Below are 19,333 nucleotides of genomic sequence, written 5' to 3' on the forward strand. Positions count from 1 at the left end.
ACAATCGCCACTAATCAAGGAAAATGATTTGTTGTTAGAATGCCCATTTTGAGGGATCGTGGTGCCATTGTTATTTATTTAGGTTTTTAAATGCCATCAACTGGCGGCACGGTGGATGACTGGTTAGCACGTCCGATGACTGGTTAGCACGTCCGGCTCCCAGTGCAGAGGACGAGTGATCAAGTCCGGGCTTCAACCTTCCTGGGTGGAGTTTGCATGTTCTCCCTGTGCTTGTGTGGGTTTTCTCTGGTTTCCTCCCACATTCCCAAGACATGCATAGCAGGCTAATTGAACACTCCAAATTGTCCATAGGTGTAATTGTGAGTGTGGATGGTCGTGTGCCCTGCGATTGGCTGGCAACCAGTTCAGGGTGTACCCTGCCTACTGCCCAAAGCCAGCTGGGATAGGCTCCAGCACCCCTGTGACCCTATTTGTGAGGACAAGCGGTTTAGAAATTGGATGGATAGATGGAAATGCCATTAACAACAAATGCATGTGACATAATAAAAAGTTTTTATTATTCCTCTTAGTTTAGTTTTCTTGAGCACCTTTTTTTTTTAGCTAGAATTTCACAGTGATCAAAACACTTATTTAAATAATTTCTTAAATAAGCATGACACATCAAGTACAATTATATAAAGAAATGTATAATAACATTTGCGTACTGAGGAGTGTTGAGAAGTACCACAAATATCTCAATTCTAACAATGTCAACACCCAATTAAGCAAATCAGATCAATGTGATGAAGACTTTTAGGAACAATGCAAAGTAAATTACGTTAAATTTGCAGTGGTTTTTTTTTTTATGACAGTGACTAATGTGGGTACTAAATATTATACAGACGGTACTTCAGTAATAGTCGCTTGGTGATGACAAAGTTAAAATTGTGGCAAAAGGCTAATAATTACAATAATATTGCATTTTATCTTGGCACTTAATTATTCAAACAGATCAGGCAGTACTGATAATGGAAAACTATTCTCAGTACCTGAAATACATTCAAGCAATTAATTAAATATAATAGATAATCCCAGCAGTTGCAAACACTGTGAGCTGTGCAGTATGCTGGACAAAACTGGAAAAAAAAGTAGTTTCCTATCCCTATAAAATGGAAAGCAGCTCTCTTGAGCGTACGTGCTATGAAAATTAACAGTCAGACTTCCTGTCCAGGCTGGACTAGTTCCACACATTAGATCGCGAACACGTTCTTCACTTTTTGATCTGAAGGCGTATGGTATGATCATTTGAAGAAAATTGAGGGGCAACCCATCTCAAAATGAAGAAAAAAAAAAGGGGGCCACAAGGGAAGCCAGAGGACACTTCAAATTCAGCTCAGACTGAATCGGCCAGTGGGAACCTCTCACTAGTGTGGGATGGAATGATATGAGGGGAAAGGGATGGGCTGCCCATCTTGATGAGGATATATTCCCTTGTAGCTTCTCTTGGTTCATTTCATACTGGGTGGCCATGTAACATATTCAGGAGATACTGTACATCCATCGTTTCTCCACTGTTTACTTTAGATGTACTTCAAGTGTCTTCGTGCCACCCCTTCACATGACTATTGAAAATGTGACCGGCTCTGGTAAAAGGGTCCTCATGGGTCTAAAAATAAAAATTGAGGTTGTCAGGTATTCTAATTCGACACTCAATTCCCATTAAAATTATATATATAATACATGGATGTACCTCAAAAATTGACAATGTTACAGCAATTTTAATGTTGGCAGGTTGAAACCCCAAAGTTTTGAGAAAAAGAAGTTTAAAGTTTTGGTCCTTGCAGCTTTCAAATGTCTATTGCAACCAATAGCATAGGAAAAAAGATATTGATCCCAAAATTTTCAGGAACTGTTAAAAAAAAAAAATCAATGGGAAGTCAATTCCAACTGTAGGTAAAAACATTATTTGAGTTTTAGACCCTTTAAAAGTTTTTGAAATTTGACCTCTCAACAGATGACATCAGCCACAACTTTGAAGTCACATTAAGCTTGCACTTCATCTTTTGAGGAATTATCAGACAAAGTTTGGTTCTTTCATTGTTGCCACCTGTGATATTTTCTTATTTAAATTAGGTCATATTAACGCAGTGGGAAATTTGATTTAATAATTTTGTGTTAATTAAAAGACCATTTGTCATTTGGTGTGGCCTGTGAAAAGTAAGTTTATTGATAAATTATCATGGGTTATATCTAAAATGCGTTTGTTGATGGTTCAACTGTTTTTTTTCTCTCAACCTAATACATACACAAGACTTTACATACTGTACAGTATTTATAAGTCTCTCAAAATATGTGCATTAATTTGATTTAAATTTCATCCCACTTAAGAGCATAAAGTGGAAATTTGTGGTGATATTCTGCGACTCAGGCAGACGGTTCTTTTGTGATGTGTCAATGAAGTGGCGTGTATGGCGTCGCAAGAAATTGACGACATCGAGGAGTGATCAAAACATAACATTATTTACAATTCATCATTCATTACATTAGGGTTAGGGTTTATTTCATAACGTTTACACTCATCCCTGCTTGGCGTGAATTTCGCCCTATTCAATGAGACATGCTTGAGTGCATGAATACGTTCATTTTAATTAAAAGTAGAAATAGACTCGTTAAAGAAAGACATGCCGTAATTGAAGATGATCTGTTTGGATTACAAACCAATTGGCCGCGATGTCCAGATTGATAACGACATTCACTTCTGCTGCTTTGTTATGACTTGTGTCTTCTGTTCACTTTCGTGCTGAAGGATCACATTATGGTGTATTTCAACTTTTTTTGGTTGCTATGTCCATTTATATAAATCATTCGTGAAGTGGCGTTAGCGACGAGGAACTCTGGGTTATTTTGAGGCAGTTTTCAGACCAGGGCGGCTAGCTGAAGTCGGCTAAAAACACGTTGGCTAAAAATGCATGTTTTAATGGTTACTTATTTTCATACACTTCTATTATAATTTTTACTTTTGTGCTGCTGGGAAATGAAAATAGAGACGCCAAAGAGGCGTTTTGGGAGAAATCTCTATATTTGTCACTAACTTGAAACAAATGTTGCCGACATGTGAACACTTTTGTCGGAGCGGGTCACAAATGATCACTTCTTTTTTTTTTTTTACCTTCATTTCAAATATTTATATTCCTAAACTATATACTCCTGCAAACCTGGGCCAAGTACTGTAGGCTTGTCCATAGCCTCGGATCATGAAGTCAAAATAAAATGTAAAATATGATTTGGCCCATATTCAGTTTTTCAAGGGCTGTTTATCCAGTCTGCTGTTGAGTGAGAAATCAGCTACAGACAGCAGCTTCATCAGCCAATAGGAATAACCAAAGCATGGAAGCCGTGGGAGTGGAGTGTTGTTCAGATATCAGTGGTGATGACAGGCGTCACCCCGTGAATGAGCAAAGTGGGGCCCAGGTCATGAGTCAGCAGCTCCAGCTGGTGCAAGTAAGAATTGTAGCGACGGGTGTCAGCTGGTGGGCGGGGCAAGTACAAGAAGCGCACAGCAGGTGGAGGTCGGGCCTGGTCTAGGATCAGCTGATTGACAGCTGACAGGTAGTCATCAGACAACAGTGTGGTGTTGCTGGGGAAGCTGTTGACGTAATCGTCCTCATCCTCCTCTTCGTCTTTTGCCAGCTTCTTCTCTTCCTTGATGGTATCGGGGGACTGTGATGATTGCCTCTTGTCCCCTACACCTTGGCGCTGCCAGTGTAGCGCCACCTGTTGGTCCCAGGGCACGGGATAGATTTGAGCTTTGATTCTTAATTCTTTCAGCAGCTGCCCTAGCTTCTCCTCTAAGCCTCTCACGCTCCGCCCTTCCTCCACGCACAGGAAGAGACGTAGCGTAGCTTTACGCCAGGCTCGGACCATATTGAGAATGCAAGCTAGCTGCAGCAAAAACAGAGAGCAGGTATCCACGTAGCTTGTGCTGTCTGGACGCAGAAGATTGACTGGCCAAACGTCGACATACACAAAACCTTTCCCTGGAGAAGAAGAGGCCGCTGACAGAGCCTGCGCTCGGTCAAAACTGTTGAAATGACGGGCCAAGACCACATTCTTCAGCATCTTCATGGCATCTGCAATGATGGCTACATACTCCCGGGGCCCCAAAACTTTCCCATCATGCACGTCATTGGCAGCCCTGTTACTGGACCGAAGGGAAGCAAAATGGAACGGAGTTGGGCGCTGCTCAAGATCATGAGAGAGGCACGAAAGATCTGTGGAGTGATTTGTGGAGAGTTTGTCCTTTGGGAGGCTGTCATCATAAAAACCCAGGACAAGAGTGTTGGGGCGCATCCCACCTGGAAGGTAGAGATGGAATTAATGAGTCAGAGAGACAAGATGATTTGTTTCAAAACAAAACAAGTGCCAACATTTAGCTGATCAATTAGTAGGTTGGCTAGAAATTGATCTGTCACTCAAATCCCTTAAAATACTCAACCCCATGTAATGGAAATTAATTCAAACACATATGTTATGTCCAAATGTGTAAGCTGCGTCCACCAAAGACTGAATTTGAGAGCCATGTGCCGAACGACCGTATGTCCAAATGTATGTGGCGTTCAAATCTATTTTTCAAATCTGGTCTTCGTTTCTATGCAGATGGGCCCTGAGAGAAGGCTGCTTCAGAGCACACTTGAGCTCCCATTCAGCTGTAGAATAGATTTCAAAATTCTGCTACTGGTCTATAAATCACTGAATGGTTTGGGTCCTGATTACATGAAAGCTGCTCAACGCAGGAATTTGAATTTCGAATTGCTACTGCCACGTGTGGCCGAAAAATGAAACTGCACACTCCCTTCTTACATACTGAGCTCATAACGTCACATCTGTAGACAAAGGGCAGGAAATTCAAACCCAAATCCTGTCTGAAAACTATTGGCCAAAGGCTTGCAAGAATAACCGTTGTGAACAGCTCATGTGTTAATCTGCTAATTAGAAGATGTGCCAGTCATAAATGGTCAAATAAAAAGTCTATTGTAAAAATATTTTTTGGGCAGATTTCTCCTTAGAGTAGATTTAAAGAAATGCGGATTCAATATAAATCCAGTAGGGCTCTGAGATCTACAGACTTGGGTCAACTAGTGGAACCCAGAGTTCAAAGCAAACATGGTGAAGCTGCATTTAGCTATTAGGCTGCACACAAATGGAATAAACTGCCCAAAAAGTGAAGCCAGCCCAGAGTGTAAACGCTTTTAAATCCAGGTTAAAAAACTTTTATTTTTTTATTTTTTTGATGAATGTTTTATAAACATTTGTAAACCATGTATTATTTTTTTATTACTTTAGAAAACACTCTCATTTCGTTTCTTTTATCATAAATGTTGTTTAAATTTTGTGTAAATTTATTTTAACGTTGTCAATGTATGTTCTTTTAGTCATTTTTGTGAGCTACTTTTGTTTTCTCTGCTGTTTGTGCTGCTAGTACAGGTACATAAAAATACATAGTGGATTTGTGTTTTGCAGGTTTTGGATGTTCCCGCCCACTAGCACACCTGATTCATATAGTCAGCTCATTAGCATGCCTGATAACGATCCTGATCTTTAGTATCAGGTGTGTTGGTAGGCGGGAAACATCTCAAACCTGACGGACTCCGGACCTCGAGGACCGGAATTGGTGAACTCTGGTCTATGCAAATGGCACTCAGCATAATTTTCAAGTCAAAGAATAATTGGAAAGTTTTTAAACTAACCCCCCATGATAATAGTGTTTTGTTTTCAAAAATAAAAATGTTGATTTTTTAGAATTAAATCCAAATTATTATGCAGAGCAGTGTTTCAAGAAATTTTACAAATTGTGAAGAACAAAAAGTGTGTCTACAAAAAAATCAAAACAAGAACAAATATTAAGCAAAGATGTGTTTATGTAAAAGGTGTTAATTTGTGGAATGATTTTGGAACTAACCTGAAAAGATGTCAGTCACTTGCTGAATTAAAAAAATTGTTTAAAAGCAAAGTAAAAAAAAAAAACTTACATCAGTCATGAGCTGTTAAAAATGTATATATGCTGTAATTTCTTTGGATATATCAGTGTGAGTGTATTTCATTTTTTTTTATATGTGACTATGAGGATAAGATTTACAAATGTATTATGCTATATGTCTATTAATTTCATGTACTTATGTCGCCGGGGAAATGTGCATATGTTAAAGTGCACTTGTATATATGATTAGGTTTATACATTTATTTTTGTTGAAATACATTACCTTATCATTTTACCAACATAAAACGAATAAGGGGTAGGACTAGATACGTTTTTAACTTCCTCCTACCGCTTTTGAACATAAAATCTTTCCTTTCTTCCTATTCTTATTTTTTTTTTTTACTTCAATTTATATTTTAGACTTGTAATGTGTTTTCTTTGTGTTTATATGTTCAATAAAATCCATAACCCCCCCCAAAAAACAACTGAAAAAAGTTATTTGTTGAATTTACATCATTAGGAGATTTTATTTGCTGAAGTCAAAAAGAATTAGCCTCAAATCAAATTTTGTATAGGCCACTTCACACTGTTTTTTTCCTGTGTTCACACTGTAAATAAATAATTTCCAGGATATTTCCAGTTGGTAGTGACTACTACTGACCTGAACTAAAACATCCACAAATTGTGTTTGGGGTTGCACACCCAGATATGCCCAAAAAAGGTTTCTTCTTTTTTTTTTTGTTCGATAAAAAAATAAATAATAAAATCCTGCGGAGCATGTGGGTGAGGAAGATAAGGCAAGTGTACGTCGTAAACAGTTCCACAAAGAAGATACCAAGAAGCAAAAGGAGCTACTTTTTTTTTTAGAGTCCTGATTTCATCATCACGGTGAGTTAAGTTTGAGTGAATGCCTGCCTGAAAAGACTACATTTCACCGTCAAAAGCCCACATCTGTGCCATTTATCCAAGCACGGAAAAGTCAAGCTCAAGCAGTAGTGGCCTTCTTGCTTGGATAACAGGAAAAGAGCATATGTCTACTATAACAGATTTTAAGTCAAACTGCATCAGTCACCAAAAGAACTACTAAAAGTGCTGGTCAGAAAATTTGCATTTGATGGAAAAGTCAACTTATTTGTTTCAAAAAGTGATACCAATTATGTTACATTAGCTCACCGCACACATTGTGAAATATTTCAAGCCTTTATTTGTTTCAATTTTGATGATAATCGCAGAAAGACACAAATTCAAAACAACGGCAGAGGTTTCCCTCAGCCTTCAAATGGTCTCAGTCTGGTTAAGTTGGCTTCAGACTCATAACTGCTGATTTGACGGGAGCGTCTCTGCTGGGCTAAGGAGAAAAAAAAACAGGTGTGTTGCACAGTGGTCTCAAGTCCTCTTTTCAGATGAAAGTCAATTTGGAATTTCATTTGGAAATAAAGGTCTCCAGTGTCTGGAGAAGCACAAAAGTCCAGTATGAAGTTTCCAAAGTCAGTAATGGTTTGGGGAGCCATGTCATTTGCTGGTGTGGCTCATTGGCTTTGGTCAAGTCCACGGTCAACACAGCTATCTACAATGAAAGTTTTCATGCTTCCACCTGCATACAAGCTTTTTGGAGATAATGATTTGATTTTCCAACAGGATTTGGCACCTGCCCCAAAAAAAGTCACAGCTACCAATATCTGCTTTAATAGCAATTGAAAATGGATGTATTTTCAAGAGGAAGACAAGGGAACAGAAACCTTGAAATGAGAATGATCTAAAAGGCTGACATCAAAGCAACTTGGGCTACAATAGCACCTTAACTAAAGGCTGATCATCCCTTGATACTGTTATTAATGTAAAAGGCAGACCAACATAGTCCTGACGGCTTACGCTTTTTAGAAGGACAACACTTCTGTTTGAGATACTTTATTGTTGGTCACATGAAATATTCAAATTTTGTGAAACACTGCATTTTTTTGTGTGTGTGTCTTTCTCCCATAAACATCCAAATTGAAACAAATAAGGGCTTGGAACATTTCACTTAATATAACATGCAAGTTTCAAACAAATTACTGAAATAAATGGACTTTCCCTCAATATTCAAATTTTCTGACCAGCACCTGTTCCCAATGGTGTTCTCAAAGCTATGGTAGTCTGTAAGACTTTAGGATATATCTCTGATGACCAAACTGTGTAATACATTTGCCCTGTTTAATCTTACTTAGTAGTGACACTGGCCAACACTTTGGCTTTTTTTCATACCAGAAAGAATATGTGGACAATTTGTACTAATAGTGACACTGACCGAGTCCAGAGATGAACAGAAGGTGCTGGATTCCATGACGCACTGAATCCGCCAGAGTCAGGTTGACGAAGGCCTTGATATTGAGATGGTCCACCAGGGACAGCCAGGAGGCATACTGGGATTGTAGAGGGTCAGAGGGTAATGTGTCTGTGAGTGAGGATGGGGGAAGACAAACAGAGACGTCAGTCAAAAGCATAAGATGCCGTATCAGTCACTTATAAAGGCTACAGAGCACAAATAGCCTGAAAATAATGCAGGCGTAAAGAAGTAACTAAGCAGACCTCTTAGGTTCCATCTGTGTGTGTGTGAATAACTGCCTCATATTTCTCAACACCAAGTGCCTGCTCAAATGAGAGAAGGGCTCTTTATCAGCTAATGAAAATATCATTCCTCCCTTTTGTGCTCAGGCAACACTCAGGCAATTTTGATAATGAACTATTCATTCAGGGCCAACCCCATGTCCCGCATGAAATTAAAATAAATCTGAATGAAGAAGAAGGCTTCAATACAACATGTACATTCTCAAGATTACACAATTCAAAGTTAACATATGGAATGCAAGAATCCAAGGACACAAGTAAAACTAAAACAGTATTTTACATACGGTATAGTATATTATAAGCATTGTCTAAAAATTCATGAAAAACAAGAGACGATGAACAAATATGAATTAATGCAGTAAAAAGTGTGGCCCCGGATGCATATAGAAAGTACGCACATTTAACCTTGAAGGGGAAAGTAACAGTGGGAAGTGTGTTCACAGCAAAGTTGTGTTTGGTGGTATCTCTGGAATAATTGTTTTTTTAAAGATGCAGATATATTGCTGCGTAAAAAAAACGTTATTTGAATTTGACAGATCGTCTCTGAAACAAAAACATTTTATCATCTTACTGAGGTCTCCAAGTTGGACATGTCCCAGCACGTACAGTCCACTCTTTTTAATGTCGTTGATGAAGGTGATGAGGCCCACACTGCTTCGAGGGTTGGAGACCATCAGCAGAACCTGGGGCCTCCAGAACTTGACGTGATCCTTCCTCACATCCAGCATAAGCAAATACTTGCGTACCTGGATGCAACAAGGAAAACACAGAAAATATTTTTGTTCACACCCCTTACTACTACTACTACTTTGAATAGGGACAGATGCCACACAACATAGACGTGTCGTACATCAACTTTGGTATCTAAAAGAGAGAATTACCAGAATTATTAACTCATTCACTGCCATTGACGGCTATAGACGTCAACAATTCATTTAAACTATTTCTATTAGTTTCACATTTTTTTCCACTTTTGTTAACAAGAGTATGAAAACCTAGGATTTTTTTTATTGTACATTTAGAACAGATATACAATTTGTGATTAATAGTGAGTTAACTATTGAAGTCATGCAATTAATTACAATAAAAAAAATTAATCATCTGACATCCCAAATTTTTTAATAATATTTTCTTCTTTTTTTTTTTTTATTCGGGTGGAAAAAAGGTGAAACTAATAGAAATAGTTCAAATGAATTTTTGACATCTATAGTCGTCAATGGCAGTGAAAGAGTTAAGAAATCTACAAACTTTCAGGTCAGGGATGTTGCTGAATGCTTGCTTGCCTAACCAATTTAAGCTTCAGCCATTTCCAACCCTATTACCATGACATTACTTTCAACAATTACACATTTTCATGCTTGCATCAACATAAAAGCAACAACAGTCTTAGAGGTGGAGACCAACTGCCTCCACTCATCTACTCATCTGTCTTCTTTATCTTCCCATTTTCTTTGGTCTTCTCATCCATCAGGCTATCATCATTTCTGTCTCTTCAGTCTCATCCATCACTTCATTTGCTCAATCACTCATCCTTTTCTCCATGCTTATATTCTGTCTCCATCTATTTCTTTACTCGATACCATCGGCGTCAGTTTGCCTTTTTTGTCGCTAAGTCTTTCCTTAACACTGTTGTCAGCAGCTTGTTATCTTCTAGTGTTTTTTTGTTGTTGTTGTGAGCGCTTCTGTCTCTATTTCTTGCTGCAATGCCATCTAGCTGGCATTCTGCCAAACCCTTTACAGTGGTTATAATATACTGCTACACACCTGTGAAATCAGCTGTTTTTGCAATATAAAATTGGAGAAGAAGATTAAAAGCACAATAATGGACAAGTACAATTCATATGAGAAATACAATTAAATCATTTCTGGGTAAGAGAAGGATGTTCTGTAAATGTGCACTTGGGATGGTTGTATTTGTAATTAGTTTATTAAAGGGGAAGTCAGCCCCCTAAAAAAATTTTTTTTTTAATGACAATAATATGTTCTATGCAGTACCACTAGTCCAAATACTGTATTCTGATTAATATTGTGTTAGTGAAATATGAGTGAAGTATCAATAAGCTGAAGTTCAGCTCCAGAAGATAAGTGAGCTGTGATTGGTCGTTGCCTGAGCCCTGAGCAACATTGATGTCATCTTCAGTCGACAGCAAGTGGCAAAATGGCCGCCCCCTGAGATGGATAAAAACGGCTGGATTTTGCTTCATAACTCACATTCCACAAATGTATTGAAGTCACATATAACATATTATTGTCAAGAAATGTTGAAGGTTGACTTCCCCTTAAAACATTGTTAGGACTTTTAGGATTTTTGTTTCCTATAATGTTGCAAAACGCCAATCCCTACGGCTTTCATGATATTTAATAGTTGGAAGGTGTTTAATGACTACTATTTAACAAACATTCAAATGTGAATGATTCCTACCAATCACAGACATACACCCAAAGAAAGGAGATCATTAATCGATTTTCATCCGATAAGGAAAAGATCATTTTTAGTTGAATAGCAAATATATTTGTTCACATTAAAAGTTTAACATTTCTGAAATAGATCATACATTTTTACATCACAAAAACATGTCAACTTGTTGATTTCCATGTGCCGTAAAAAGCAAACAGGTCGCCTCTACTGCTATGCCCAAGTGTACTGTAATCATTTGAATTGTTGAACTGCCCTGTGTGAGAGAAAAAGCAAAGAACGGAGAAGGAGGTAGATGATAGGTAGGGAGGCGTCTGTGTGAAGGGAAGAAAAGGAAAGGGAGGAGGGGGAAGGAAGAAAAGTGCAATAAGTTGAGTGCTTGTAATAATGTTCTGCCTCTTGACAAACTGCTCGCCAACCCAACCACCCCAAATCGCCTTGGCAACAGGCCTCGCTGGCAACAGAGCTGCCTCACCTTGAGAGCAACAGGCCCGCCTATAGAGGGCATAGCGAATTGTATGATATAAGTTATGTACGAGTGCGCTTGTACAAGTGCAGCACTTCATGGAGGGAAATATATGCAGCGTGTGTCAGTAAGTTCTGATATAAAAATGATCAATGGCTGCACAACAATGAATGGGCATGAATTTGGAGACAGCATTTGATGTGTGTGTTGTTGTCTGCTGCATACACTTGGCTTAGGGAGCCAATAGTCTGTGTCTCAATAAACATTTTAAATAGATTGCTTGGCAAGAACACCTTTTTTTTAGGTTGAGGGGGTGAGATTTTAGTTGCTGTAATAATGATGTGGCAGTGCTGTATGCGTGAGTGTGTGGTCTTATTTTTGTTACATAGTGGGGCCAACATTTCGGGATTTCACACAGTTGTGGGGCCCACCTGTCCATGTAGGGCCATTTTGCTGGGCCCCACAAGTTTGGACCTCTTTTTGAGGGTCAAGGTTATGGTTGAGGTCAGGGTAAGGAATATGGGTAGGCAATCATTTTTGATGGTTGGGGTTAGGAGAAGGGTCTAGGAAATGCATTATGTCAATGAGATGGCCCCACAAAGATAGTAAAACAAACTTGCGCGTGTGTGTGTGTGTGTGTTTGAAACCTGGTGGAATATTAGAGCCTGGCTGATGTAGCCCCAGCTGGAGGTTGGACTGAGGTAGTGAATCAGCAGAAGCAGCAGCAGCATGAAGGCGATACTGGCCGAGGCGTAGATGGAGTTGATGAGAAACATCATGACAGCGCAGCCCACGATGCCCAACACGCACGTATGCCAGGTGAAGTAACGAAAAGTGGGCCTGGGAAAGAAACAAAGTCCCTCTTTAGTGAATCACAACTACTGTTTTCTAAATCATTGATTCTTCAGATATATATTCCTTTGTTCTTTTTTTTTTAGAGTAAGACCCATTTTTTTTCTTTACGATAAAATCTATTCCGCACCACTAGTCTAAACACGTTATTCTGATTAATACTGTGTTTGTGTAATGTAAGTTAAGTAGCAAAATCCACCTGTTTTTATCCAATTCCATACATGTTGCCACTTGCTGTTAACTGAAAATGACATTGCGGTTGCTCAGAGCTCAGGTCACAACCAATCACGGCTCACCTGTTTTCTGAAGCTGAGGAATTATTGGTCATGCTGAAGGTGCATTGAGGGTGTTAATGGATAAGTACAGAGAGGGTAAAGAAGCATTGTGTCTTTGTCAATCTCGAGAAAGCCTTTGATGAGGCCAGGACAGTGCTGTAGTGGTCCCTGGAGATGTGGGTATACTCTCAATTTTTAATCTTTTTTAATTTTTTTATTAATAGTCCAGAAAAACGTCCTCTTTTAGAAACGGTGATATGTAAGAATAAAAAAATCATCATTTGTATTTGCTCACAATAATAAAATTAACATGACTTGTTAAGAACACAAGCAGTCTGAAATAAAGTAAAATGTATTTATCATGAGGCAAACATTAAGCATATGTTATACAACAAATTACAATATTTAGTGAACAATGAACAAAAATAGTGAAAACCAGTCTGGTTAGATTTCAGTATTGTTTTTTGATGAATCTTAAACTATTTGTCCCCATTCTTGTGTTTTAATTTACCGGTACTTAACTCATTCACTCCCAGCCATTTTCACTGAAGCAGCCCCCTTTGCTCCCGACTGTTTTACTGGATCTTGTCTAATCTCGTAAAATCCACAGCATATTCTGTTCTATTGCTATAAAAACATGGAACCTACCAAAATAAAGATTAAAGTCTCTTCTTTCATCAGAGAAAAAGTATATCTGTATCTGTTTCCGTTTTGCAGCAATTAGCATTAGAATATAGCTAAGTTTCATCTTTCATTCATTTGTGGGTCGGTGGGGTGTCTGGTGGGCCTGCCGTGCCCCTTTCTGCTGCGTTGGGCTTGGGGCGCGGGCCGTGTTAGGGTGGGGGGTGCTCCGGGCTCCTGGGTTTGCTCTCCAGCCAGTGGTCCCTGCGGGGCACGGTGTTTGTGTCTTGGTGCTGCCGCGGCCTGGGGGAACATGGGGGGTTGTGCTTGCTCTTTCCTGGCTGGGGTTTTCATGCATGCCAGATCCATCACACAAGCATCTACCGAAATTCAAACACAATCTGCTTCTTCCTCTGGTCGTGGAATCGGTGGCGGCTGATGTCTGTGGATCTCACTCTGCTTCATCTATCCTTCCTTCCTTTCCTCAGTCTTTCCTTTGGTCTCTTGAGGTCTCCCTAATTGGTTGGAATTTACATGTTTCTGGAGTTGGTGAAAGATTCTGGTTTATAACCCGGTGGGTAGTAGGTGATGTCTGGTCGGTGCTGGATTTCACTTTTCTTTCTTTTTTTCTTATCCTTCCTCGGGTTTCCTGACAACTTCACGATTCTAGCAGGATTCTGAAGTATTCGGTTTAGGTGAACGGTATGGGATTTTTAATAGGTTTTAGGTGAATTAATGAGCACACACTCCCACACACGCACATATGCACACACAAACCCGCACATACAAAAAAAAGAAAAAGGGGAAAAAAAAGAAAAAAGCCTTCTGTATTCTCTAGCATAAAAAAACCCCCATAAAAACATATATATACGTTTTTGGGTCCATGGCAATATTAAAAATAGAAAATTTGTATACGTTTTTGGGAGCAAATGAGTAAAAAATCAAATACCAGCCTATAGCTACTATAAAACTTAACTAGAGCATGTAGTTCATGTGTAACTGGCAGCGTCCACCCCGGGAATCAAACTCACGTCAAGGTCAAATATCCCGTGTACGAAGGAAAATCAGTTCATCTGAGCTAAATTTATTTTGTGGCTCGGGGGAGCATTTGAAGGATTATCTTCCTCGACATGACCCACCCTACTCTGCCTCCGATTGGCTCATCAGACCTCATACCAAGAGTTAGCACGTCTAATCAGTGTAGGCAGGGGGTACCAGCCAATTAGAGGCAGAGGAAGGTAGGCCATAGCTGAACGGTGTGCATCAGGGGGGATTTAGAAGAGGGTATACTCAAAACTGACTGAAAAAGAACTGGGTATACTCCGTATACCTGCGTATACCCTGGACTATACCACTGGGCCAGGACATGTATGAGGCTAGCAGAACAGTGGTAATATGTGCTGTAGGTGTGACAGATGAGTTGAAGGTGCAGGTGGGACTGCATCAAGGATCAGTTCTAAGCCCCTTCCTCTTTCCAATAGTGATGGATAGGCTGGCAGATGAGGTTCGACTGGAATCCCCCATGGACCATGATGTTTGCAGGTGACATTGTGATCTGTCGTGAAAGCAGGGAGCAAGTGGAGAAACGTGTAAAGGTGGAGGCATGCGCTAAAAAGGAATGGGTGTGAGATGGATGCAGGAGGAAACGTGAGGCTACAAAGACAAGAAACAGCAAGGGTGAAGGTCTTTAAATATTTAGGGGGAATAATCCAGAGCAACGGTGAGTGTGGTGAGTAGGTGAAGAAACGGATACAAGCAGGGTGGATCGGATGGAAGAATAAGTTGGGGTGTTAGGTGATAGAAGAGTTTCTGATTGTATGAAGGGGAAGGTTTATAAAAGACAGTGGTGAGGTAAGGATTAGAGACAGTTCTGAAGAAACGAAAGGTAGAGGTGGCGAAAATGAAGATGTTGTTTTTTTTTTTTTTAGGAGTCAACAAGATAAATAAGATTAGAAAATAATTCATCAGAATAACGGCCAAGGTTAGATGTTTTGGTGACAAAGTTAGAGAGTACTGTCTGAGATGGTTTGGACACGTCCAGAGTTGAGATAGTGGGTATAGCGTTGATGAATATGGAGCTGCCAGGAAAGCGAGCAAGAAGAAGACCTAAGAGATTTTGATGGAAGTCGTAAGAGAAGACATGAGAGTAGTTGGTGTTAGAGAGCAGGATGTAAAAGATAAAACTTTGATGGAAAAGGATGACACCCATCTGTGGCAACCCCTACAGGACAGGCCAGAAGGAAAAGCAGAAGAGGAAGATGAACAACACCTTAGAGATATAAAACAATGAAATGAAAAATGGTAAGTACACCAGTAACTGAAGAGAGTGGCAAAGGCATCAACTGTAACTGATATTATTACGGATTGTTAACTGTTAAGATAGGTCCTGACCTGTACCCACTGATGTGCCACAGAGGTTCACTACTTCAAACTTTGCTTTTACGTCTTGACCACACCTTAGCCCCTTCTTCAACCTTCTGGAGAGGGGTGTAATAACGATAAAAGCTCACCCTAACCGCCCCACCAATCCATTTTGTCTTTCTGTTTCATTATGAGCACAATGCTACCTCTATACAATTACCTCTCCCTCACCCCATCACCTGTCTGTGGTTCTCCAGCAGCTGATGTCACTTTGCTGACACCACAAAAGTACCCTAAGAGAATCACTGCCAATCAGGGAATTAAAACAGACTAGACTTGGACATTTGCCCAGAATCACGTCATAATTATGGTAAAGCTAAGACAGAAATTTCATCCTTATGAGTACACGCACGCACATACACGCGCGCACACACGCATACGCACACACAGTGTTAGTGTACGAGACATTACGTCAGCCAACAAAAGATACTGAATGACCTTAAGCAAAAATTGACAGATTTCAATATATTCCCTTTAAAATAGCAGGACTGGCAGTTAAGAAATTAAAATAGAAAGTGTGTTGAACACAGTACTTACATAATCTGTTACTGATTACTCAATATGGCAAACTAGGGACAGAAACAGAAATTAGAGCAGCTAACCTCAGTCAAAATGTTTAAATTATGATTTAAATCTTATTTTTGTTATACAGCATTTAGTTTTACCTGTTTTACAAAAATTAAGACGATATCAGCAGTGTTGCTACAGTTACCTCGAAAAAGTTACTTAAGTTACTTTATGTACAGTGGTCCCTCGCTACTTTGTGGTTCCCTTATCGCGGATTCACTATATCGCGGATTTGTATTTGGATCCAAAATTCGTATATTACGGGGTTTATCTTGCATTGTACCTCGCTATATCGCGGCATTTTCAGAGATTATTAATCTACAGTTTATCAAATGCACAGAAACTTTAACAAATAGTCATAAAAGCTAGTTCCGTGTTTTAAAAGGAGCCCCGACTGTCATGACAAGTTTGCTCTATATTATTTATTGTATGGTCTTTCTAACGTAACAATGAGATTAAATTTTCAAAAATAATTTCCAGTTTAATACATTTTGTATAATTTTTTGGGGGGACGCCATTGTTATTTACGTCGCAATGCATTCAGTGTGTAGTGACGTAGAATGGCGGCTGGCTCTCTGCAAAGCAATGTGAAAGAAACCAAGTTAAGCCTCGTAGCGTTCCTAAAGAAACAACATGCGATCAGGTCACCCTCCCCCACGCCGTGCTCTCGTTATTCACTAGACACATTCAAGAGTTTTGATAGTCCCTTTAGAAACATAACGGAGACTTACCTTGCTTTCTTTATGGGCGTTTCACATTGCTGCCAGAGAGACAGCCGCCATTCTACGTCACTACGCACTGGACAGCAACGAGACTCACTCCGATAATGACAAGGGGGGTCCTAGCATGTTTGATGGAGAATTTGCCCAGCTTTTCAATTTGAAGATGGGGACTTTGATAGATTTGGGGATGAAGACTGATAATAAAAAAAAAACTGTGAGTACATTGTTAAATAGTTGAATAAAGTACAACCGAACTCATTTTTGCTCCCGTTACCGGTTTAAAACATATGGTATCATGCATGCTACCGTTTGCTTTAGCATGCATGCACCCAATAATGCGGGGCTCTTTATGTACCCATCCAACCCCCCTCCCTCGTTCTCCTTCACTCTCTCTTGGCTTGGTGACTTGGCCTCTGTTTTTTACCCACACACAACGCTGTTAGATAGGTATTGGGTCCGGCCATCTCACCCTTTTTCCACCTCGTGCTCTATCTTGCTCATTCGTCACCTCCCAGGCTCAAAGTTTGAGCTTCTGGAGAGAGTATGTGCAACTATGCGATTGCCGTGGACATAGAATTGGTGCATACCAAAATTGGCTTTGAACAGTTCACCTAGCATAAATGAGACCATTTACATTTCACCATTGCTTAACTCCCACTCATTACCTTCCAGTAGCAGTAGTATAGAACCGTGTGTGATTTTTTTGTTATTTAAGTAGAAATAGAAAATAAACTTCTTTGTATGCACAGAACATTAACGTGAAATTATTTGTGTGTGTTTGAATCAAATTGTTAACCTCTAATTGGGTAAATCCAACTCCAAACTATTTCATTGTAGCTCCTTCAAACAAAGACTGATTTACATGAGGTTTTTCGTTTGTTTACTCGAAAAATTAACCAAACAGACGTGTAGCTCCTAGAGGCGACAGAGAGAACTGCAGTCAGTCATTTGAGTCATATACATCAATGTTTAAGCGACCCTAATTTTCTCTACACCATATTACCTGTCACATAAACATCACATCACATGGAAACAATGTGAAGTGCAGCTTTTCCCTTAATTTACTCCGTTACCAAACAATGCCTCGTGTATGTGCTCCTGTGTGCACTTGTGTGTGCTTATGCAGTTCTGCAGAGTGACCGCAGCTGGCCTTAAGGAATAGTCTGCATTGCTGGAACCACTACTGATAAAGCTGTAGCCCACACAGAGGCCTCATCACACTCAAAGATAACACCAGAAATACACACACGCACATGCGTACGCACACACTGACACACACATTATAACCTGATCACAGACGCACGTGTGCACACACAATATTAGTGCCCGGCAGCATTACTCACACATTGATGATCAGGAACAAAAAAACAAAACAAACGCCAGCATGACTTCACATAAAGCCATTCTTTTAATTGTATGCCTTTATGCTCCCGTTGTATACTGCCTCTCCCAGACACACACTTGCACACTTAACAAGTAGATATTTTTTCCGCTACATCATAATTTCAAACCCACCCCTACACAATGCCAAATTTAAGGGAAAGTGAAATATTTCTGCTAAATTAGTTATGCTAATTACAGAGCAGCTCTCCGGGGAGATGGTGCGAAATAGCTTTTAATTCTTTTCGCCTGGAAAGAGACGTGGGAGAGAGCCTGGGCACAATGAACGAAGCAATGAAAGAAGCAGACAGTATAAAAGAGGGAAAGAACCAGAGATGGGAAAAAAACAACAGTGCGGCTACCAGACAAGCCACTTATCAGCTGTGGGGACTCGAGGTCCCTCGGCCGACTGGGAGATCAGCAGTAGGGAAAGTTTTGTCTCTGTCTTTAAGTCCTGCAGCTGTACTAGAAATCAACAAGGCACAATTTCTAGAAGGGGCACTTTGTTGTACTATACATTACATTAAAGTTACACTGTAACTATCAACTCATTTCATCAATTATTATCTTGTAAATGGATTTTAAATCTGAACGTACAGTACTATATTTTTACTTTATATTTATCACATCTTAAAATGTTTTGGATCATCAAGCAAATTTCAATAGATCGAATATAACAAAAAACATTTGTTTCCAAATGATGTTGTTTTTTTTACTTAAACCTAGATGGCCCTATGTTGAAAAAAAGTACTTTGGATTATGCACAACCAACTTCCTCATTCAGCAAAACAGGTTGAGGCACTTCCTTCCGATTCAGATTACCGGCGGAGACCAGGACAAACCAACTATAGAAATACTGAACGTGCACTGTTTTTTTTGTTTTGCACAAAATGTCGTTAAGAGCCACCAAAGATGGGCACTTCCAATGCTTTGGCATTGTTCGTGATTACATAATTAAATCATCTATGTATAAATAAATGATATACAAACCCCAATTCCAATGAAGTGAAGCAAATCAGAATGCATTGGTCCGTCAGTACTTCGCAGTTCACTTATTGCGAATTCACTCTATAGCGGATTTTTATTTGG

General features: G+C 39.5%; 1 protein-coding gene across 1 annotated transcript in view; it reads right to left on the reverse strand.

Annotated features, from left to right (window-relative positions):
* Window positions 1–496: 496 nt before the first annotated feature.
* Window positions 497–19,333, reverse strand: part of LOC147170454 (solute carrier family 12 member 9) — a 61,233-nt gene continuing 42,396 nt past the window's right edge. The window contains exons 10-13 of the mRNA XM_086081258.1: window positions 12,054–12,246; window positions 9,096–9,270; window positions 8,205–8,351; window positions 497–4,295 (exon numbers count right to left, since the gene is read on the reverse strand). Coding sequence (XP_085937384.1) covers window positions 3,355–4,295; window positions 8,205–8,351; window positions 9,096–9,270; window positions 12,054–12,246 — 1,456 coding nt within the window. The 3' untranslated portion in view covers window positions 497–3,354. The remainder of the gene's footprint in view (window positions 4,296–8,204; window positions 8,352–9,095; window positions 9,271–12,053; window positions 12,247–19,333) is intronic.

This window comes from Leptonotus elevatus, chromosome 7, assembly GCF_054856555.1.
Source record: "Leptonotus elevatus isolate MCC_2025b chromosome 7, RoL_Lele_1.0, whole genome shotgun sequence".
NCBI classification, from domain to species: Eukaryota; Metazoa; Chordata; class Actinopteri; order Syngnathiformes; family Syngnathidae; genus Leptonotus; species Leptonotus elevatus.